Source organism: Lonchura striata, chromosome 17 (assembly GCF_050655825.1).
Source record: "Lonchura striata isolate lonStrDom1 chromosome 17, ASM5065582v1, whole genome shotgun sequence".
Taxonomy (NCBI): Eukaryota; Metazoa; Chordata; class Aves; order Passeriformes; family Estrildidae; genus Lonchura; species Lonchura striata.
Window position 1 is genome coordinate 5809371 of NC_140719.1, and position 24519 is coordinate 5833889.

The window sequence follows — 24519 nt, forward strand, 5'->3', positions numbered from 1 at the left end:
AAGCTCAGCACTGCATGTACCCAGATCTGCACAGCCCCTGCCACGCTCACCCCTCCATCCAAGTCACACAGGAAGATTTTCTGCTCCTTTTAAGGGGAGATGGTGCATGGTTTAACTCCAGTTTGAGCCTTTAAGTATCCTGCTTGGGCTGAGGAGGGCAGTTAGGAGGGGGAGAAGAGGGCAGATGGCAAAAGGAGTCAGTTCAAGGACAAAGCAACCTCTCTGTGCCATGGGGAAATCAAAAACCAGTGGCCTGCCCTGAAGGGTTCCAGTTTTCTCCATTCATCCAGCCCAGTCTGTCTCTGTGGGGCCAGCAGGAGACCTCTGAATGGAGGAGGGGGTGTTTCCAAACACAAGTGGTATTTAGAAATGTCAGGTTAAATACATGAGTCTCTAATCTGTGTCAGTTCTGTAACTGCTGAAATGCACCACTCACAATCACCAATTTGATATTCCGGTCTCAAAAATAAACAATTTAGCCATAATAAAGATTTTTCATTACAACAATAAGAAGCCAACAACTCCAAGGGTAGAGCTGTCACGAGATAATTACACCCCTGGCAGATTACTGCAATTTGGCACTGCATTGTTCCATGCTCAGAGGTTCAGATGAGGTTTATAAGCAATGAGCTCTCTCGCCAGAGAGATCACACAGAAGACTCTGAGCCACAAGAATGTTCCAGTCTCTGCCTCTAAATATATTTAGGAATGTTCAGGTACATAACAGAGGGAACCTGAATATCCTCACTGGAGCAGGCAGGTAAGAGGATGTGTGCAGAATGAAGGCAGCAAGGTCACCCACTGCAGCACTTTTCCCTTCTCGCAAAAGGAGAAGGGAGGAAATCTCTAAACTGAGGGAAGCAACATAATAAAATCCAGCAGCTTCAGGTAGTTCACCAGTTTTGCTGTAGGCTTGGCCAAGAATTTGTGTAAAGATGCAAATCAGAAACATTTCTGAAATTGCTCTTTTAAAACAAAGGCAACTCAACATTCATAATCAATGAAACTTGGAGAAAATCACATCCAGGTCTTTTTGTGTGACAGAGTGCTCACTGCTCAGAAGAGCTCTGCTAGTAAACTCATTTCACCTGGCAAACTAGATTTTTCTAAATCAAAACTCTTAAATTCAGCCAATGATGAGAATTTGGAAGCTGTACCACTGCTGGCACAGCTGCTGCTCTCCAAGCAGAGATTTGCTTTACAGAGATTTCAGAAAATGCAGGTTCCAGTTTCTCAGCACCTCGCTCAGAGGAGGCTGAATGCCCTGAAGAAAAAGTGAGCAAATTTAGGGCAACAGGCACTGTTTGCTTTAGGGAAGTGTGGGTGGGTGAGGTAGTTCAGGGATAACATTTTAGCTATAAGGGTAAAATCAGTTGATTTATACCCAGCCTAGCTCTGAAATGACCCAGTGTGTCTGAGATGACACTAGAACTGGACAAACCAGACCACTCAATCTACCCCAGGGATATTATTTGGAAAGACATAATAGAATTGCTTTGATTTTCACATGATGACCTCAAACTGAGCTATTTGGCTCTACAACCTGAACAAAACATTATTTATGATTCAACAGAAGTAATTTGTACACATATAATACAGCAATTTTGAAAGAAGTGACCAAACACCAGCCCATAAATGCTTGAAACAACAAAAATCTGCAGGCAGAAGACATATGGGCCTTAGATATAAAAATTATAGGCTGTGGAGCAAAAAAAGATTTATCACTCTACATTCCATTTAACTGACTTAAGTAACATATAATATTACAGATATTTCTTTAACTTTGTATGGTGTGGAAAATTTTCCAGTCTAGATTAATTACTGATAACACAAATGCCACTCCAGCAAGGACTAATGAGCCATTCAGTCCCACCACTTCAGAGGAGGCAAGAATTGATTTTTTTTATTATTTTTTTTACGGAAGAAAATGAACTCCTCCTCCCACAATACACATACTGCTGTAGCAGGAAGGTAGAGGAGAGTTCCATTCAGATGTCTTCTGGTGAGTGATTAAAGTCTAAAGCAGCAGAGATGGAGCTCTTCAAACAGGCACCTGGCTTAACACAGCTACAATACTCCCTATGTCCCACTTGTGTTCATGTTTCCAGATAATTTTCTAGACATGGGCCACTAAGGGTAAAATATAATTCCATAGCATGCCCTAATTTTTCTTAAAAAAAAAATTACTCATAGCAGGATTTTGTTTCCCTTATTCTGAGCTTGTTCTCCTGCACTTCTCAGTCTGGTGCAGAGCACTGACAGCTCCTTGCAGGGTAGTACCTCAGAAAATGTAAAAGCCTAATTCCACATTTATTAAGACTAATGCAAAATCCCAATTTTGACAATGTCAAAAACTTTGGCTGAGAATATTTACAGCAAACAGAAACTTCGCCTCTGGCCAGAGCTGTTGTAAAACAGAAACAGAAGGATGCAAAATGGAATAACCCGAGTAGGAATTAGTGGCATCTGCATGGATTGATACATTGTCAGTGGTTTGTGTAAAACCATGAACAGCTTTCCATGATATTCTCTACAGCCTTTTGTACTGGAGTGAGGCACCATCAGCTCAGCACAGCCTGAGCCTGTTTGTCACAGCTGGGACACACGAGGGAACACCAATTTTAAAGGTAGCCACAGCCTACAGAAATAGAATCAGAATTAAGATTAAAACACACACTCACACTGGTCAATGATGACTTTCTCCATGTTTTCCTTCAGCTGGTTTGTGGAGTGCAGGCGTTTCACTGTGCTGTGCAATTTCTTCTCTTGCTCAGACAGTTTCTTACGTAACCTAAATATTTCTGCTTTCATTCCTTCATCCTAAATTGAGAGAAGAAAGTCAGATATTAAACTACTGGCTAAAAGTACTTCCTACATTGGGAATTGCTCAATACCTTTGGACAAGCACCCTCAAGCTTCCTTGGAGTACCAATAACTCAGAGGAGGGGAGGACCATCACTGACTCCTGTCCTTTCTCCTTCACATCCCCCATGACATGAGATTCTGTGATACAACTACAATTCTTAGATGGAATTTAGTGCAAGTAATTTTTCTCTTAGGCTGAGGCAAGTCTATTAGACTGGTGCCTGTTTTTGTTCTGAACTAGAAAAGATAAGGAAGGCCAGTGCCAAGGGATCAGTGCCCTGGCTGCCCAGGTTCAGAATTCCAGCCTCCAACTTGTGTTCTGTTAATGGCTGATGCTGCCTCTGTCACAGGGCTAAAAGGCACTGGGACAGTTTAATTGCAAGATTATTTGACAGCATCATTATTAAGGTTCAGTTTTCACCACCAATCCCAACAAACTTCTGGTCAGTGACTGGTAAAACAGGACTGTGAAAAGCCCTGGCACATCTGCCAGGGTCCTTGTGATTTGGGTCCTTGTGCAGATTTAAGCTTGGAGGTTTTTTTTGTTGTTGTACCACTTGTTAAGTAATAAAACTTCTAGAATTTGCCCACACTATTTATCTCTGTAGAAGAACTGATTACTCCCAGTTCCTCTAGGGTTGCAGAGAAGACACTGAATACTCAGAGTTTTTTAGAACCCAAACTTCAACAGAGAGAGATTCTTTCATAATCTGCATTTAAGACATCAGGAGCAATCTAATATCCTTAAGATCAGAGGGTGTTAGATAAGAAGCTCCAGAAAAAATTCCATTAGGCTCTAATTAGGAGCATCCTGTGAATTCAAACCCCCACACACATTAAGATCAGCCTTGCAGAGGTGACTGGTCCAATCAAGGTTCAGATCAGTGACAGGAAAGCAGGAGATGCAGCCTCCCCCACATCCTGAAAGCCCTGTGTGGGTGAGAGAGGTTCAATCCCTGCAATCCAGGCCAGCATGGAGCTGTCTGCATGGATTACACACACATGAGGATAAAAATGGAAGTACACACTCTTGCCAAGGCATCCCAAATCTGGAGCTGAAACATCAGTGAATGTATCCGACAGCAAACTTCACTCCCACTGCTTTTGTGATTTCACATATTTAAGGGTGTTAAAAAATATCACCAAAAATGTTATGAAATTATATAGAAATGTTTGTTTTCCCAAAGTTTGAGGTTTTTTTCAAAAATATCCTGCTTCCCTTAATAAACACATACAAAAACCTCAGTGAAATCACTTCAGACTTATTTAAAGCCAGGGTTTGAAACTGTTTCAATGCTGAGTGGTGGTATTCTGACAGCAGAGATATTTCATTCCTCGTTTAGTTTACTTTTATGTATTTGCATAGTGCAATCCTTTATAGTTAAAGTGTTATAAAACATGTCTTGGGGTTTTGTCACACTTTTACAAAAGCTTCTTCTTTTACCACTTTGGCATCAAGAACATAAAAGGAAATGTAGCTGAGATTACATCAAAGTTGCTGATGTTTCTCTTCTTACCAGTACACACAGAATTAAATTGAATTTGGTTCAAGTAACAGGGAGCCCAAACCTTTTCTTACTGAGGTAGAGCATTTGCCACCTCCCTTCATTTCCTGAATCTCATGTAACAGGATTAGATATTCCATTTTTATTACAAAGTATGCTGTAAATGAACACCTGGCCATCCAACATCACCAGGATATACTCAGTCCTACACTAAATCCGTGTGTCTGGAGACTGGGGGCATGCTTCGGCAAAGATTCTCCCAAATGCACATCTGGAACTGCTGCATCTTCCTGGAGACATTCCCGAAGTCCCAAAAACCACCCCAAACTCCCAGGCAAAGATGAAGCCCAGCAGTACCTGAATGCCCTGAGCAGTACCATGAGCAGCTTTCAGGGGTAGAGAAACTCTCCAGAGAAGCTTCAGGGAACGTGCAGCCTCCTCCAAAATCTGCTGTACTGTGTGAGTGCTTGTGGAAAAGCCATGCAGAGATGCTTGTTCTACTACCTGTATCACAGGATTAGAGACATTTTATATTTTATACTTAAACCATTATGAAAATGTAATCTTAATTAATGGGTTTAATCCAGCTGGTGTGATTTCATATTGAAGATAATGTACACAGCCATTGTGTGCCATAAAAACTAATCTGTTAGTTAACAAAGGCTGCTGAATTATGTATTATCTGAGAATATCAGTGAGGGAGGGGATTTATCCTAATCAATAACCATGATTAACGATAGATTATATTTACTAGATTTGCTATGCCACATGGTAACACTTGGCAACTGTCTTCTTTCTTCATTTGCATTTTGTGTCATGTTATTTGAAAGTCAATGATTACAGACATCAATTTAAGCAATATAGATGTTTCTTCCTTAGCAGACCCTTTAAACTGTTCCATTTAATGCTAAAATCACTATTAGGGTACACATAAAATGTTTTCCTCTGCTGACAGATGAGAAACCAAATGGAAGAAATTGCATCAATGTGAAATAAAGGAGGGAAAGAATGTGAGGGGAGCAAATGAATTACCAAAGCAATGGTGCTACAGAAGGGAGGAGGGTAATGAAAAAAAAGCATTTGCAGTTCCTGCCCCATGCAGGATACAATCTGAATATTTATTTAGCATTGTTATCAAACCAGAATCCTCTTGTCACATAAAATATCCCATTTGCTAAGTAGTCTGAAACTTCAGTGATGTAAAGCTTGATAGAAAACCACACATTGTGGAACTTATTGCTTTTATCTTTACACCAAGAAAACAAGTTTAAAACTTAGAGAGATTACTTTTTCAGTCATTATCAGTATGTTAACTAGGTCATTGGGAAATATATGATACTTCAGAGAGTCTTAAGTGTCATTCAGGCATCATTTGACTGCGTGAGCACACATGTGATACCACAAAAAGAATTTCAGAATTGTTGCAGACTGCACCTTCAACAGCTTCACTAATTATAACTGCAAAAATAAGTAGCACGAATTTATCCCTGCAGTTAAGACCTTCTGTTTTCTGAAGAGCAGCAAGCATAGTTTTTGCAGCATTTATATTATCATAAAATCATAGGGGTGAAAAGGACCTTCATTAGACACTTAGTTTCCTTTCCCTCTCCAAGGCAGGAAAGCATTACATGAAATTTTTTAAACATTGGCATAATCTATCCTCAAAATTGCCTCCAGTCAGTGTCTCTGAGCACCCTCCATGCCAGTGGTTCATTATTTCTACCACTGGCTGTTGTTTTCCATGCCTGATCCAGGCCCTTCCTGCTGAGGTTTAAGTTTCTTAGTTCCTTATTAGACCCACAGATGTGCACAGATTGTTCCTTCCCTTTAACTGAAGCTTGTAGGCAAATGTGTCTTTTTGAACCACCCCAAATATGCCATCATTAACTGTGTCCCAAAATTAGTATTACATAAGAGAAAATTAGCAGAAGTAAACACTAAACAGTTCTCCTATTCTAGACAAAAAGGACTGAGGTTATTCAAAACAAAATAAACATTTTATTGGTGAAGCATCCTTAAGAGTGCAGCAAGAGCACCATGTCACAATGAAGAAAGGATGATACACTCAGTCCTATAAGACAGTATTTGATCATTAATGAAATATTCAAGGTTTTGGACTAGCTTATGTTATTGTTAAATGTTCACCTGATAACCAGGAAGTGGAAAAATTACAAAAAATCTTCCCTGAAATATGAATGTAATATGAAGCAAGCCTCATCAGCACACATCAGTCTTTAATGTAGTTATAACCTCATGCTACTAAAAGGCTGAATTCAAGTAAGACGAGAACGTTATCAGCTCTGTATCACATTTCTTTTAATTGTCTCGTATTTCCTGGGTTTATGTCCAGCTTTCATTATATGAAAATCCTAATTATTTTTATTCTTAGGTTACTTTTACATACCCCTAGTTTAAACCCTCTCTACAGCATTTTATATTTTTACCTGGGGTTTTCTGCTGCTGCTTTTGTTTGGCTTTTTTATCATTTCCAGCACTACAAACACCAATTTCCATAGCAAAATCAAGCAGTTTTACCTCATTTAAAGCCAGAACTGAAAGGGAGATTGCTCAAAGGCCTAGAATTAACTACCTCAGAATCACACTGAGCCCATCTAGATGATGACTGTGCCAAGCTTGAGGCACCCTCAGTTATTCGGTCAATTCTTCCCTTCTCACCTTTCTGCACCTCTGGGTAAAATCAACCCTCATTTGGAGGATTTCAGTGCTCACTTTTGATACTCCCCCCCTCTCAGCCCCTAAATTATCAGGCTAGCCCAGAGATCCGAGGCTTTGAGAGGAGGAATATCAGGAGATGGGCAAAGATTTCCAAAAGAGGCTCTCACCCCGATGTATGTTGTCCAGCTCTCTTTATTCTGTGATGTCCAAGGGAAAGAGCAGGGCAAAAGAGGACAAACAGGAAATGTCAGGGGTTTATCTAGGCTTTGGACAGGGAGGGCTTCTTGGCTCTCCACCAGCCCTGTCAGGGCAGGAAGGAGGGGTCCAGGGTTATCTGATCAGAGCCACAGGGGTCCCCGGGAATGGGGAAAAGGTATGTCCTGAGCACAACGTAACACACCTTTACTCCAGGCTCCTGCAGCGTGGTGCCAGTGACCTCTCTGAGAGCAATCTCCATGTCTGCCAGCACCTGCTGCCCCTCTGAGATGTGTTTCCTCAGGGCATCATAGTCCTCGATGAGGCCCAGGACGTGCCGGCCGTTCCTGTCCGCCCACATCCGATGGCCGGGCACCAGGCGTGGGGTGCACGTCCTGCTGGAGCCCGAGGTGCTGCTGCACAGGGAGGCACTGTCACCCTCAGGGGCTGCCTCAGTACCTGGGACAGAAAAATCAGGTCGTTTTTTTTATCCTCATACAAAAAAATAACAATTAATTTGCACTTGACTGCTGTTAAACGGGGCTGGGTGTACCTGGTTTCTCTGCTGGAATGCAGCGCCCGTTCTGCTGCTTCTGCAGCTCACCAATGTTTCTCCTGGCAGCAGGGCAGTGGCAGAGATTTTCTACATATAAAAAGGGAGAGGGAAAGCTGTATTATTACAATTTAAAAACTCCTCCCAGCTCTTCAGTTCTTTTATTGCTGATGCTACACTTGGCCTCTGGAAGCAGGGAAAAACAGCTGATTTTTCTAGTGGCATGCCACAGATCTTCCATTTACCCACTTTTATACCTGAGCATCTATCCAAATTCTAGGTTTCTCCCAAAATCAAGTCATAGTTAAAAAATCTAAAATACATCCTGATTAGCATATTTTATTACCAAATAAAAGCTTCCCATTAACTCCACAAGAAGTAGGACACTTTTCTCAGCTGTAACAGACTAAAGATTGCCTCCTTCAGAACTTCTACATTCCCTAAGCAACTATGAGAAAAGTACATCTAAAAAACTCAGCTGCTGACATTCCAGGGTATCTTTCTGGTCCATGTGGTTTTATCTGGATGTATGGAAAGCTGTTACTGTGCAGAGCACTTTAAGGAGGAAGATTCTTGTGCCCTCTGTATCCCATGTACATCAATATTGGAACAATAACCTAACCCTGGCTGTAAACATTACACTTCCCTTTATTTGCTAAAACAGCATCACTTAACAGTGATTGAAATAAAGGTAAAGTATTCCTCAAGGGCAAAGAGGGGACAACTGATTTATCCAGAGCCCACTTAGTGCACTTATTGATCATTCTTGAGTAATACACACTCACCCTTAGCAAACACTACAGAGCTCAGCAGTGAAAAAAGAACCCCCCAGGTAAGCAAAATTTATGGCAATTTACTGCAGGCATCCTCCCATCCCAGATGCTTTGCTTGGATGCAAAGGAAGCACCAGCTGCTCTAGGACAGTGCAGTGTGCACTTCACACTCTGCTCTAACAGCAGAGGGATTTGAGGAGAGCTGCTGTGGTTTGAGGCTGTAAGAGGCACAGGTTCTGCAGTAGCCAAAGCACACAGAGCACAGTACCATCCAGTGCTGCACAGGGCTGAGAGCCTGCCTTCAGCAGACACTTTATATTAACAGCTGACACTGGGTCCTCTTCCTCTCTCTTCCCTTTGGAAAGCTGCTCTTCTAATTTTTCATGCAAAGACTTGTTGGTGTCTATGCTCCTCTCCAGCTGCACTCTCAGGCTCTGGATTTCAGCCAGTAGTTCGTGTAAATCAAGTGGATTTTTCTGATCTTTCTGGAATTCTTCTGAGGCATCACATCTGGGATCTGAGACAATTTCAAAAGAAACACTCACACATCTCTAACAATTAAAATAACATTACCCACCAGAACACTCAGCAAGTAAGTTATAGCCAGTGCTATCCTCAATATTAAGAATTAACTACAACCAGCATTAAGATAATGGTTTGACAAAAAAAACCCATGTCTTAATTGCTTATACCCTTGAAAGATTTAAAGGGCTGAAATTTTTATTTTACTTTGTCCATAAAAGCTACTATATCTCATGCGAAAAGCTAAAGAATCAGATAAAAGGAGAATGAAGAGGATTTACAAAATGTGAAGTGCAGTTATGCACAGTCTGGGGAAAGGAAAAGGAATGGGGAACATCAAGAGTGTGGAGGAGGGACGGAGTAGAACTGGGAGTTTAATTTTATACACTGAAGGAAAAAGAAAACAGTGATCACCTGGCAACCAGAGGAACAAATCTGAACCTGAGAAAAGCAAAGGCTGTGTTTGCCTTCTCACAGAACGAGATCAGTACACAAACAACTCCTGCTGAAATCCAACTGTTCAGGGTGTTCTCCAGCTGCATGAGGAGGGTGCTGCTTCTCCCTAATGGCTTCAGGAATTCTGCAAGGAGAATCCCTTCCACCCCGAGCCAGCTCTGCCTCAAAGCCTCGTGCCTACAGGGCTCCTCTGCTGCAGCAAAACCAGTGACTGCAGGGCATAACACTTGGAGCAGCAGGGAGAAAAGATCAACTTTTAAGAACTTCCAGTGGGAAGTCTGCTGGATGTGGTAAGGGCTTTTCAGCAAAGAACAGCATCCCACTCTTCACCTCAGCACACCAACAGCTGTGTGGTGGCACAGCTTCCTTCCAAGGGGAGAAAGAGCTCTATAGTGAGCTATAGTCCTCCTCTCACCTTCACTGAGAGCAAAGTGGACGTGAAATTATTGAACACCTAATTCAGAAAGCAGTGCAAACACTTCTGCCAACCCCAGGGAGAAGCCTCTCCCCACCACCTTCAGCCAAGAGAAAGAAGAAGCTACCTGGGTAAGCAGCAGGATTTTAGAAGACAAGTAAACAGCTAAGATCCCCAGGAAACTCATCCAGCCTGAGCCAGTAAGTCTTCAATTCTGGTTTTTAGCTTAGCTAGAAAGATTAAGGAAACTTGGGGGTGTCTAGTCAACATCTAACACACCTCAGGCCTGCAGTCACTCCGAGGAGAAAGCACCTGAGCAGCAGGCTGTCAGTTCTCTTTGCAGAGCAGACACAAGCAGAAGCAAAGGAACAGTGACCCAGCCCTCCTGACCTGTACCAAGAGCATGTCCAGAGGGAAGAGGTTCAAGGGCAAAGGGCACAGAGACAACTGTGCATTTATACCTGTTCCCTTCTTTCTTGCTTCTTCCAGCTTCTCATAAACCTTGATCTCAGTCCGCAGCGACTGCAGCAACTTCTCATTCTCAGAGATCTGATGCTGCTTTACATTAATTTCTGTTTGCAACCTGTTAAGTCCCAATAAACAGCTGAGTTAAACTCTGATTTTTTTTTTTTTGCAATAGCTAAAATCCATTCCTCTTTCCCTCCATAATTCTTCCCTTGCCTTTTGAATAGATCCATGCCCCTCATTAATGTTAATGGCTGTGGCTAAACACATGCCTGTCACACTGACAACTCCTTCTCTAAATGAATGTTTAAACGTGGACACAATCAATACCTGTTCAGTTCATTGCGACTGCTGTAAATTTGACACGTCAGGTATCTGATTTCATCTTCCTTTTGGCAAATTTGCTTTTGCAACTTTTCGTTTTCTTTCTTCGTGCATTCATGGTCCTCATGAAGATGCTCAATGATTGCATTCTTCTTAGAAAGAGATTCTCTTAACTTTTCATTTTCCTTTTGCTTATCTGAAACAAGAAGAAGCACAAGGTATCTGCAATGCCCACAATGCACTAAGGCTATGATTTTTAACTAAATCAGCTTTTTCAGAGACTGTCCAGCTGCTACTCCATTATTGCTAATCCCAGCTTGAATGCTTATGGTTGAGCATGGAATTTCAGGGGTGCAAAGAATGGTTAAGTCAATTTAATGAGTGGACTGTGAATATTTTATTGTTTTCTGATCTGGGATGAGTTGCAGGCTACTCTGTAAAGAACAGTTTACATTTTTACCTCTAGATCCTTTTGCTAGCATTGCATTCAGAACTTGATTTTGCTTCCTCAGGAAATGTATTTCAGAAGTCAGGGAATTATGCTGCTCTGAGCCATGGATAAAAATGTTTGCAGAACCTATAAATATATACATAAAAGATGATTTATGAGTCATCTCTAGGTCATTAAAGATTAAACTTTCCAGACAAGAACAATTTAAAAAATTGCAGAAAAACATGCTATAAAAGCTATTTCTCCCCTATATATTTTGAAGGTTATCACTACAGGCTAAAAGGCAGCTAAGGTTAATGCCAAGTAATCCAAAGCCCTATGCAGCACAAGTGCCTCTCATTGCTGGGCAACCATTACTGAAATTGCAGAATTATCCCTGGCAGTCTTTACCTATCAGCTAAAATCCCAACAGGACAAAATGCAGGAGTATTTTGTGACATTGCTATGATTTGGAAAGAAAACTGTAGGAGCGTTTACCATGTATTTTAGTCTTGCTCTGCTCATACTCCATTGTATTTAGTGAGAGAACAATGGGATTCTACCAGCTAATCCACAGGGGTTAATGCAGGGAGGCTTGTAAATAGTCTGGTGAGAGATCTTGTACCACATAGGCAAGAGCATAAGGCTGGAGTCACTGCCTTGGCCTCAGATTACAAACTCAGAGCCCATTTATGATCACAGGGATGAAGATTTATCCCTCTTAAATCCATGTTTATAACATTTAGATAAATAAACCAGTCTTGATCACCCATCAGCAGCCCTGGGGAGGAACAGGCCCCTCCAGAGCTCAGCTCAGCCTGTGTCCCCTCTCCTCACATCTCTGAGGATGAGACCCCCTGTCCTCCACGGGTTGGATTTCCCTCCAGTACCTCCACGAGAAGCTCTGGGTAACTGGCACAAATTAAATGTCTGACTTTGACAAACATAAGGGTGATGAATCCTGCTCTGAGGATCTTACTGCACTAGGCAAGTGAATCTAAGTGCTAAATCCTGTATCCAGCCAGTTAAACCCCAGCCCAGGCAATCCTCCATGCACTGCACTGGTGCTAATCATTCCCAGTGATGTGCACTGGTGCAGCACAGCCTGCAAAGTGCCACATCCCACTCTCAAGGTGCTGCCTCTGAAATGCAGGTCAAGGCATTGTTATTGCCCTTTGTCACCTTCTCATGGTCAGTAAAACACTTCAGGACCCACTGGAATCAAAAGCACTTTTCAGCTGATTGCTTATCCCAGTGTCTCCCACACATTAAAGCCTGAGATAAAAGTACATGAGTGTCAACTATTTGGTTAATAGAGAAATAACCAGCTGGCAAAAAAATTAGCTGAATGTATGAGGAGGATGCCTTTCAGCTCTGGCAGTTCAATTCAATTTGATGTGCTGCACTTCCTCTGAGTAATCTCATTTTATTGTAATCCCAATTGAAGCTTTTACCCACTACCTAACTGGGATGTAGTGTGCCATGATATGAACCTCTTGTCACTGCTGAAAGACTCAAAGGCTCTGGAAGCCTGGCACTAATGGCATTTTACTATCTATATGTTAAAGAGTTGAAGCAGCTATGTGAACTCAAAAGGCTTTCTCCTTTCAGACTGTAACAAAGCAATCCAAGTTGAAGTGGCAAGGCTTGATGGTCTCATCTTGATTCTAATTTAATTTATTGCCCATCACCCAGCTTTATCCTATTTGAAAAGTTATGCTATTGCAGTTCTACTGAAAGGCTTTAGAATATAACTATTGGTTATCTTACTTAATAAGGGATAATGTAGAGCCAGTGGTAATAGGGCCACAATCCCACAATTTGACCCACTATTGAGACTGCTACTTCTGTGCAGAGCCCTGCTGACATCAATTACTCTCTCCACAGAGGCAAAGGTCCATCTAACCAGAGGAAAGTGGAGCATCAGGGCCCACAATTGCAATACACTTGAGTTTTCATTCTGTTTTGTGCTGAAAAAGTGAGTGCTAAGGAAGCATACCTTGAAGGTTTCAAAGGAAACACCGACTGAAAGAAAGGCACTATTGAAAATCACAGCAATGAGGAAGGAGATATTCACTCCCAGGGAAAGCAAAAAAAAAAAGGCATTCAAAAGCTGAAAAGAAGTCTGAGGAGAAATATCAGCTACTTATGGGTTAAAAAAAGCAAACAAACTCCCTTTTAATATTAACTGCTGTTAAGAACATTTGAAACCCAGGACACTCAAAATTAAATCTTTGATTTTATTTTGAAGCCTAACATTTGATACTATTGAAGCAATTATTTTACTTCTACTTGCACTGCAAGCCTCAGCTCTACAGGAATGATGTAGTCATTACCAGCATTTGAGTCATTTATAAGATACTGGAAGCCCAAAGGCATTTAAATACTTAAAGAATCTAAATATTAAAAATAACATGGCAAGAACAGTAGGCAGATATGTGTATATACATCCATACAATATTTATCAGACAAGAATAAATCTATGCAATAACTTCTGTTGAACAAACAATTCAATATCATGAGTTTAGCAGGTTGCCATAAACAATTAAGCATGTTACAACTTGGTCTTGTGTTTTAAAGGAAAACAAACTAAGGACATTCAGTTAAAAGCAAAAATGTTGAATGCAAATCACAGAATGGTTTGGGTTGGAAGGGACCTTAATGTTCAATTAGTTCCACCCCCTGCCATGGCAGGGACAACTTCCACCATCCCAGGCTGCTCCCAGCCCTGTCCAGCCTGGCCTTGGGCACTGCCAGGGATCCAGGGGCAGCCACAGCTGCTCTGGGCACCTGTGCCAGGGCCTCCCCATCCTCACAGGGAACAATTCCTTCCTGATATCCCGTCATAACCTGCCCTCCTTCAGCTTAAGGCCATTCCCACATGCCCTTGGGAATCCTCTCAGCTTCACTACAGGATTTCTTTTTACACCGAAAGTCAAAGGAAGCTCATCCATCAGGGAAAAGGAGCATCACTAGCAAGAAAGCATGTGCATATCTGATAGCATGAAAGAGATCTTTGGTACAGAGAGAAACAAGAACTGAAAGAACACAGTGACAAAAGGGAGCTACTCTAACAGGTAGCTGCTTTTTTCCTTTACTTTTCCGAATTTCTCCTGTACTCATTGGTAGATGTGCTAAGGCAACAAGAAGACAGATGGAAGGCATAAGACAGTTTATAAAGAAAATATACTTTCACTGCATTAATGGATGCCCTTGCCAGAATCTTTATGAAGCTGTAAAAGAGTTGGAAGTGTTTCAGTGTGGTTATTTCACGAGCACAGAATGCCTTTCCAGCAGTGTAAATACTTCACGAATGAAATGGATGCTTTTTATCCACCTTTCCATCACTGTAAATTATCCCTGAAAGCAAACTGCCATGTGCAGGTTGCCTCCATTTAAACAACAACAGAAATGGATCATGGGGATGATGTAAAACATAATGAATCTAATGTCAATACCAGTGGAACTGAGGAAAAGGAAAGTATGTCTGTATTTATTACCTGCTTCCAGTCTGAGTAATATTGCATATTAATCAATTTTCCTATGGGGGAAAAGGTGGGAAGGAGAGAGAAGCAAAGTGTAGAAAAATACAGGGATGGGGTGCTTCAAAAGGTGCTCCAAAAGCATCTTTAGTGAAAGCTGGCTACTTGTGAAAAGCTTTAATTCCACCTCAGATCTTGGCTTTCAGAGATGCTGAACACCAGCAACAGAGAACAGTGGCTCCAAACCTTTCCATTGGCATTTGATCCCTCAGGCTCTCAGCAGGAAAGATGGATTCAGTTTCTCATTAAATGAATTCTTACCTTGATCTAGTTCCTTGTCTGTTACTTGTCTCTCAAGCTGCTTCCTCAGTCTCTCATTAGTTTTTATGGAATATTCTAAACGCTGTCTCAGGATTCTAATTTCTTGCAGATGCTCCATTAATAACTCTAAATAAAGCAAGAGACCACTTCTTATTTAGAGCAGATGATTGTATTCTTTTACACTATGTACTCTTGTCAAATCTAATGGGTGTTAACCCTAAAAAATGACACAGAGCTGGCAGATATTGAATATCTGACTTCACAACACTCTTCCCATACAGTCCTCAAACCAGGCATTCAGTGACAACTCCTACTCTACATTCTAACTTAAACAATGGTCCAGAGTTTTAAGGCTCTTCAGATTTGTTCTTCCTACAAAATTGGAATAGATAACAATTTTATCTACTTAAACATTCCCTGTACTGAGGAAAGAATGCAAAGGTCTGCAATGCAGCTCCACATTCTGTCTCGACACACCACCAGCACACGTTTTTCCTTACAACAACAGGAAGCTCCTGGAGTAACTCAGAGAGAAATTTGACTTTGACTTACACAATGCACTCCACAGTAAAGAAATCTGTTGTATCAAGTTTCATTACAGTACCTTTTCCTTCTTGCTTTGCTATTCTACAATTTTTCTTCCATTGGCTGCAAGTTTCATCCTTCCTCAGGAGCCGCTCTGTTCTACCTGTCAGCGTGTGATGTGTCAGTTTATCCATGTCACACACTCCTGGTTTACTCTGCAATATTTCTCCCTGAACAGGATGTGCCAGCTCAGCTATTAAATTTTCATTGCTGCCAATATAGTACTGCAAGCATCACTTGTGTTTAGTGGAACTATCCAGGTCAAACATGACACCACTTATTAATTATGCAGCACTTAACAATTCTCAAGGAAACACAACACTGGCTTCTATAAAATTGGAAAATCTCTCCTTTTCCACATAATAATCTCTTGACAATTGTCTATTTTCACCTTATAACTTGTCTATTTAAAGAGTATCTGGAGCAATGTAAAAGCTGGTAGCTTAAAACAACAAGGACACAAACTAACACACTTTATACTGCCTCAAAAAGGGTAATTCAGATGGTTGCCATCTCTGTGTGCCTCATCACTGAAACTGCAATGATTATTCAAGGAACTGGAAAGCTGAGGCAGACAAACATTCTTCATTATTTCTTAATTAGTTCCCTTGTGTGTTATTTATCAGCTTTTCCCAATATCCAGCAAATCTTCCATGGGAAAAACATTACCTGGAGGAAACTTGCTTGGCAGAAGTGGCAGTGTGCTGTGCTGGCCTTGCAGGTCATGCCTGTGCTCAGGTGAGCCAAGAGGAGACTTCTCTGACAAATCAAAGTCAGACGAGCTGTGAAGAGCAGATGGCACAGGAGACTCATCCTGAAGATGCTGGTACATGGTGGCATTCTTCTCATTGTTCCTTTGGTGCCAAATAAAATGGTTTAAAATATAAAAGTTATTCTATGATTTTGGAAAGCGAACAGAAGATGCCAAATTTACATCAATTTACAGGTAAATTTATGCAACAGGGCATGAAAAGCCACTGCACACCAGAGGCTGTATCAAGACTGAAATTCAGAGCTCACTGAAGTCAGCAGGAATAGTCACTGGCCCTCCAGCCTACTTTGTATTTTGCAGCACCAGGCAGTCACCTTTGTGTTTAGAGGACCTCAAGCTGCCTTCAACAGGGAGCTGAGCATTTCTGTAGCACAGAATCCCAAGCTGGCAGAAAACCAACAAACACAGCACAACAACACCTGCTCTCTTCTCCTTCAGCATCAAGGTGCTGTGACAATGAACTTCAGCAGTGCTGCACCGGAGTGACCCTGAGCCAGCTCCAAGGGCATGGGGACACACAGGGAGGGACTGTCCCCCCTGGCACCTGCAGCAGGGAAATGTCTCAGCATGCACCACAGTGGAGTGTGGACATGGTTATTTTTGTTAATGAAAAGAACAATCCTGGTGGTACACCGCTTCTCTTTCAGTATCTCACCTGCTTGGTGAGAAGTGGGGGAAAAAGCCTTAATCTGTTTTCAATGGGTGTTTTATTAACAAAATAGATATTAATAAGCAAAGCCCTGCTACAAAACATGGAGTATCCTTATCAACTCATGAAAAAACCATATTTTTGCTGAACATTCAGTTGCACTCTTACCTTTGAGCTAACTCATAGAGTATAGTGACTTCTGTACCTATTGATTCCCCTGTAAAGCAGAAACAGCTAATTAAAAACACATACTGAGAATTACAATTTTTTCCCCTCCATCTTACTTAGTTTAAATACAGTGGTAAATTAATGAGAAATTAGAGGAGTCAACAGATACTAGCACACTTTGAATTAGTGTCAAATGCTGTACATGACCAAAACCATTTATAGCCCAGCAACAAAGTAATAGCTTTGCTCTGGAACTCACAAAAAATTATCAGGGACCACAGGTGCCAGATTTTACAGCTTTGGTGTTTTAATTAGCATACCTATTTGAAATAATTGTGCTACATGGCAAAAGGATTACAGGCATACGTTGTTGCTACATCTTCAATAACATTTATATAAAAGAAATTCCATTACACTTGGATTTTTTGTGCTTGTTTTGGAGTCAGGCTAACCAGTCATCCTTAATGAAGGAGCACGTACAGGATTTTGCCTGCAACATTCTCTGTGGAATTGTGTGTGAGCACAGGCACAATTCAGTGCAGGAGATCTGGACTCAGATTCTAATTTGAATAAAGAAATAAGAGCTTGGTGGTGTCACCTTGGCTCCCCTTATTTTAAAATTTTTGTGAAATTAAGCAAAAGTGGCAGGGAAGAGTTGCACAGCTGAAATTTCAGGGGAATGAACTGAAGGTCAGGATGGAAATGCAGAGACAGACAGCTGCTCGTGCTTCTTCTTTACAGTCAATTCTTAGTACCTTGGATGTTCTTTACAACCCTACAAACATCATTTTACTTTAATGTGTGGTTCAATGCAGCACCATTGTGTTAGATATATTGAATTGTCTCAGTTGTCAGTGACTTCTCATAGTATATAGGATACCATCTGTTGGTTTAAAGGCATTTAATGTTTATTCACTACAGTCTTCTCATTTGCAATGCAAGGAAACTCTGTAGCCACCGAAATCGTTGAATACACTCAATCTTTTATTACCCTGCTATGACACAAGGCTGTAATACCTTTTTTCTCATACACAGCTGCTTTATATGAGCAATCAAAACTGCAACATCCTGCCAGGATCTGCAGTGAAAGCAGAACACAGATCATGCTATGCCTGGGCTGAGCAAAGGCAGCTCCAGAGCAGTTCCTGAGCATGGGAGGCTCAGGGCCCCATCCCAGACACCTCAAGGGTTTTGCTCCTGCAGCTGACATCTGTGAAGGATTGCTGCTTCTTTGGGTCAGCAAGAGCAGCACTTGTGACACCAGGAAAATGTCTTGCTTTCTGTTCCTCACAACATCCCTCTTCCATCACTTTCCTACTAACTTTCCCCAAACTACAGACTGAAGGCAATATGCAGGTTATACTCTTCCTTCAAGTGCCAAGTGTCATTTTGTGATGCTCATTTTCCAAAACATGGTTGTATTTTAGCTCTTTTATGAAAGGCAGTGTACATTTCTCCACCAGCCAGACTAGCAGGCAGCAAGATGCAGGTCCCTTAGGAAAATCATGGAATAATTTAGGTTGGAAAAGACATCTTAGATCATTGAGATCAACTGTTACCCCAACACTGTCAGGCTCAGCACTAACTTATGTCCCCAGTTCCCTGAAACAGGAAACCCTGAAGCTATGCGTAACAAAACTTTTATATAATTACTATTTTTTTTGGCAGTTAAAATATGCTTGTGTTGATGTGACCCCAAATAGTAGGTGTCAATAAAGAGTACAGATACAAAAGTAAAATGCAGACAAGGAGAAATAGCCACAAAATAAAACACAAGAAGTTCCACGTCAAAGTTCTTTACATTGAGGGTGGAACAGGTGTCCAAAGGAGGGTGTGGAGTCTCATCTGGAGACATTCCAAACCCACCTGGACACATTCCTGTGTCACCTGTTCCAGGGACTTGGACTGGATGATCTCCAGAGGTCCCTTCCAATTCTGTGGTTCTTTGTGATTCTTGTCAGATCATAAAAATTTTACCTTTGATGACAGTCCACCCCAATGAATGAAGGCAAGATATTGAGATATTAAAGATGGGATATTAAGAAAAAAATCTTCCCTGTGAGGGTAGGGGGGCCCTGGCACAGGGTGCCCAGAGAAGCTGTGGCTGCCACTGGATCCATCTTAAAGCAACCAAGAGCAAGGAATGTTGCAGAATTTCTGAGAGAGGGCATGATTTATGTGTGGAGTGAGAATGGAGCTACCCCTGATAAGCGGCCTTGGTGGGGCCTGGAAGCCTTTGATTCAGTAAGAAATTAGTTGTGGTACAGTTAGAAATTATGTTAACTACAAAGTAATGAGCTGAGTGTGAATTAGGGTAGAGCTGCAGTGTGAAAAGCCTGACCACCTTAAGGCAAAGGTAAACAATGCCAGAGTGCCAATCAGAGTGCCTTTGTAAACTGTAAACTGTATAGAAGTGGATAAAAATTGCCATCTTCTTCGAATAAATGGAGAACGTAGCATTAACCACATTGGTTTGACCTATGTTCGTCCTGTCCAGCTTTCCTGCCTTATCAGGACCCTGGTTTCAAAGGAAGGCTTCCTTCCACCAACAACCAAATAAAATCCTTCCCATTTCAAGGGTGTCCACCTATCTGACAACAAGCACCAAATATTGCTGCTCACCGTAGAGGAATTTCATTTCCAGTTTCTCAAACAGCAGCACGCTTTGGCTCAGCTGCTCACGGAAGCTTTCAGCAAGATCAAAATCAACATCGCAGGCCTGGAGCAGCTCCTCAAAGGCTTTCACCAGGCTGCTGAGGTGCTCGTGGTAGGTGGCACAGGCACAGCGGATCTCCTTGATTTGCTGGCATTGGAAGGACAGCTCCCGAACTTGTGAATGAACCAACGAATCATATCTGAGAAAATGAAATTAGCTGTAAAGCTTGCTGGTCATAAATGACATTTAAATATAAATAACACGGGAATTAAACTTATATTCCTAAACTATCATTTTATGCGTCTCAATTTGCTTTTAAAATGCTTTTAATAGCCACAATGAGAGATGTATTGTCTCTGCCTGTTGAGTTTGGTATTTAGAGATTATTCTCCTTCACTTAACTGCATCATTTATAAAATGGGATAAAACTAATGGGATGACTTGATGGCCTGTTTGGAAAGAACATGGATGGCAGCAGATGTGCCAAATTAAATTAAATAAGAGTGAATACATGTAAATAATTTTTAACAATACATATATTTTTAACAATACATATATTGGGGATTTTTTTTTTTGGTTTGGTGTTTTGTGGTTTTCTTAACTCCCTGTGGAAGCAGACAACTGTCCCTTCTCTGAAACTTTATGCACTTCCTGTCAAAACCACAGTATTGGACTTTATGAACTGATGGTTTCACCAAGTCTGAAATTGTCCATATCTCTGCATGTGTATTGCAAGAAACAATGACAACCACAGTGCTGCCCAAACTCCTGTACTCCACAAGTCAGGGTATAAATTTTAACTCAGATCAATTGCATTTATTTATTGAATTTACACTTGCAAATGTAGGCATTTGCAAGTGTAAATTCAATACTGCCATTGTTTGTACCACGGGTAGATTCCTTTCTCCAGAATCATCCATTAGCAGGGAAAAAAAGAGAGAAGATGTTAAAAGATGCAGGAATCAAACAAAATCTATGGTGATGTGGGTTGTTATAGCATTTTTACTGTCATTTGTATAGGAAGAGATGCATAACTCATTTTGGGGTCTGTCATTTGTGACTCATGACATTGTCCTAGACAGTGGCCATAAAAACCTCACAGTGAGCCACAGGGTCTCATTCCTTAATTTATAGTTAGATCTTTCTTTGGAAAATGGGTGAGGTATATTTTCAAGGAATGTAAATTTCTATGGACTCTGTAACAGCACTGTATTTTACAACAGTGAGCCTCAGACACACACAATAATCCATGCTGGTGGTTGTTCACTATCTCCAAATATTTCCACTCAAGCATTTGGAAGAAAGCCACAAGGCTGAATGCCTTTCCTTGTTACAATTTCTGGTATTCCACAGGCCCTCAGGACAATAACAATATTTAAAAGGGGGGTGGATGTTGAAAAAGGCTCACTCTTATAATCCCCCATTGTATGCTTGCAATTTGTACATGTGTAGCCAAAATGCTGCCCCAAGTCTCGTATTAAATCCAAGACTGATACTTTTCAGTCTCCCATAAATGATTTTCCAGCTTATGAGCTTATGCTGTAAAATTTCATTCATTAATTCTGTATTTATCTCCTCTCACATCCTTCACAGGAAGGTATTACAGCCCTCAACTGCAAAATAAATCGGAACTAGAGCGTGAACATCTTATGTTTACACATCAACTCTGGGCACTCAAACAGAAGGGCCAGCACCAATCTGCCAGCCCATTGCCCACAAAAACATTTCTGTCTTAAACGGGGTGCTCCATTTTCCTGCACTTGGCACCTGAAAATATCCTGAGCGATGCAGACTGGTGCTTTGATGACAGAGGTGAGCCTGTCTCACAGGTAACCTGAGATCTGAGCTGGCTCCAGAGAGGCTCTCTCACAGCAAAGACAGTTGTGGGCCTGAGGTGTAGGGAAAAACAGATGTGTCTGGCACAGATGATGACACAAATTTATCAGTTTTGTACTTAGGGAGTCTTTTAACAAAACATTTCACTTCCTTTATGCTAATGATAGTGAAATTTAGCCTTTACTGTAACAACACTTGTGAATAAAATGATCCTCATCTCACCTTGCTATGCTATTTGGTATTGCTGTTTACAAAAGGGAACCTCAAAGAGCAGCAATTTTACTCACTTGGATGGTGATGTTGCTCTCAGACTGTTCTGAAGAGGATACATTTCATCAAGATGCACATTCACAACTTGCTCTTTGTCAAGTTCTGCCTCATTGGCCAACAGCAGTTCCTTAAGGTTTTGTGCTGCCCACGTATCAGGTGCTTCCACAGGCTCAGAATCTCTGTTTTTGGTGTGGATCTCATAATCCAGCAGAGGGACAGCAGAGGATGCCTGGACTCCTTCCATGGCTGTGCCTTGCACTTGTGTGACAAACCCTTCCACAGGCAGGGCTGCATCCCTCACAGCTCCACTGGAAACACCACTGAACAGGAGCTGCTCAGAGCCCTGCAGCAGGAACATTTTGTACTTTTCAAGCTCAGACTGCATACTTTTAACTCTTTGTTTCAGTTCTTCTATATCCTCTGTGGCTCCACAGCCATGGAGTGCATCAGTTCTTGCTCCAGTCCCTTGGTGATTGTGCAGGCACTCGGAGTCTGACTGTGCAGGGGCTGAGTCAATGTCCTCGTGTCCCATGGGATAAAACTCTTCATCCACCTCTTCTAATGAACTCTGCAAATTCCCATTGCTCATGCTATGATGATTTTGCATTTCTGAAAAACAGGAGGCTTGTGTCTGAATATTAGTGCTTCTTTATCTGACATTCTGTTCTTAACAGCACTAGAATGAATTATTTCAATTCTATAACAGCAGAATTAAAATGTAGGTAATTACAAGTTGTACATTATTACTTTGGGACTTTTGATCTCTCTCTATGATTTGCCATCGATTCAATTTGCACATCAAGTATTTTGAATCCTTTATTACCTTTCAAATAAACAATACTCAAAATACAACCAACTTTCTCTTCCCAAGTGCTTGAAAATTCCTTTTGCTATATGCTCTCCTGAACCAAACACTGATCAAGCCCAGACCTTTCCAGCCACAAAAATGATAACCTCAAACACGAGGCAAAGGAGACTCTGACTTCACATGACTCCTCCTAAAGCTTCTAATTAAATATTCTTCTCCCTACTTCAAAAATCTATACAAAACCAATTGGAGCATAAAGTCAGTGGAATTTTAAAAAGACTCTCAACAAAATAGAAAAGGAGTCTATAATAACTTCTTTTTAAAAGGTGTTCTAAACAAACCCAAATAAAGTGTTTGGTATTAAAGATTTTACACTTGATATGAACATCCCTCAGGTGACTGCCATCCCTAAGTAATGCAATCACCTCAGATTCAGCCCAATAAAAGCCATATTTTCCTACAGATGATCCATGTTTAGAGTTCTGTGCATGTTGAGAGCTATAGGTGTAAGTAGCCAGCAAAATTATTATTTTCTAGTTACCAGTAAATTAAATTTTCCCCTTCTATTAGTTCTGCAAAAGATCACTATGAATTAGAACTTCCCTTTTGGGAGTCAATTCATTGATCTTTCAAACAGGTTGCAAGACTTTCAGATTGGTTTCCATGGAGAATTTGAATGTCCAGGTTCAAGCTGTAAATCAGTACAAAAACTCAGGGGGAGCAGCTCTGTATGAAAGTCCAAGACCAAGACCAGGAGAATAAAAATAAATATTACCTAAGAGCTGGAATAAAAATAAGCTGTGATTCTGGGATATCAATATTGCCCAGAGAAGCTGTGCATCCCTGGAATGTTCAAAGCCAGGTTGGGCTTGGAGCCCCCTGGGACAGTGGGAGGGGTCCCTGCCCATGGCAGGGGTGGGATGGGATGGGCTTTGAGGTCCCTTCCAAGCCAACCCATTTTCTGATTTGACATCAAGGCCAGAGGATGTTTGCTGCACTCTACTTTTGTGTGGAAGTGCTTCCAGGGAAGTGCCTGGCTGTGAATCCTGGAGGACACAAGAAGGGAATGCAACACTGCATTCGTTAACTTCTGCTGCAGTAACACAGATGGAAAAAATCCCCAACACCAGGTGAACTCAAACTCTGAAACCCTGATTCCTTGCATCATTCCAGATAACAAACAGAGAAAATAAAACCAGATCCTAACAAAGATACTTCGGCTCAGAGCACTGGCTATGGTTTTTAATGCAAGAGTGCCCTTTAATTAAAAAGGAGAACTAATGAGCTCCCTGTGCACGTGGCCACACCCCCACAGGGCACAGGGAGCAGGAGCCTGCACACCACAGGATTCCTGAGCTGGCCATGTCCTCTGCACTCTCCAGTGTTAGCCCGGTTACTCAAGCCCTTCCAAAAAAGACTAATGGATGATGCACACACATGGAACATGCAGCACTAAGCCTATTTACATTTTCATTAAATGATTCCATTAGGTTTCAGCCTACTTGAATGCCTTCAAATAATTCAGATAAGCAAAATTCCATCATTCAGTTGCTTCATTCCAATAGTTCAGAACTAGATGGAGATGCAGTAACAAACATTTAATTCAGAGAGGAGTTCAGAAGTGAGGTCATTAGCAACAGAGATCAGAGTCAGGCATGCAACTCATTATTTTTACTGGAAACCAGACTCATAAATCCCTGTGGCCTTTCTGAAAGCACAACCCTGAAAGACCAACTTGGATTCTTGGAGCAATTAATCCACAGCAGCTAAGAAAACCAGATTTAAAACCCACA

The 24519-nt window shown here is 41.4% G+C and overlaps 1 protein-coding gene across 2 annotated transcripts in view; it reads right to left on the reverse strand.

Moving 5' to 3' along the window:
- The window catches only part of CDK5RAP2 (CDK5 regulatory subunit associated protein 2), a 70893-nt gene that overhangs the window by 1782 nt on the left and 44592 nt on the right, over window positions 1-24519 (reverse strand). For both annotated transcript variants that reach the window (XM_021551487.4, XM_085594039.1), the window contains 13 exons: window positions 21936-22527; window positions 19779-20011; window positions 17157-17205; window positions 16237-16421; window positions 14983-15108; window positions 11210-11326; window positions 10756-10945; window positions 10422-10543; window positions 8836-9084; window positions 7795-7884; window positions 7447-7700; window positions 4728-4874; window positions 2682-2820 (listed from right to left, as the gene is read on the reverse strand). In XM_021551487.4, the coding sequence (XP_021407162.3) occupies window positions 2682-2820; window positions 4728-4874; window positions 7447-7700; window positions 7795-7884; window positions 8836-9084; window positions 10422-10543; window positions 10756-10945; window positions 11210-11326; window positions 14983-15108; window positions 16237-16421; window positions 17157-17205; window positions 19779-20011; window positions 21936-22527 (2493 nt within the window). The remainder of the gene's footprint in view (window positions 1-2681; window positions 2821-4727; window positions 4875-7446; window positions 7701-7794; window positions 7885-8835; window positions 9085-10421; window positions 10544-10755; window positions 10946-11209; window positions 11327-14982; window positions 15109-16236; window positions 16422-17156; window positions 17206-19778; window positions 20012-21935; window positions 22528-24519) is intronic.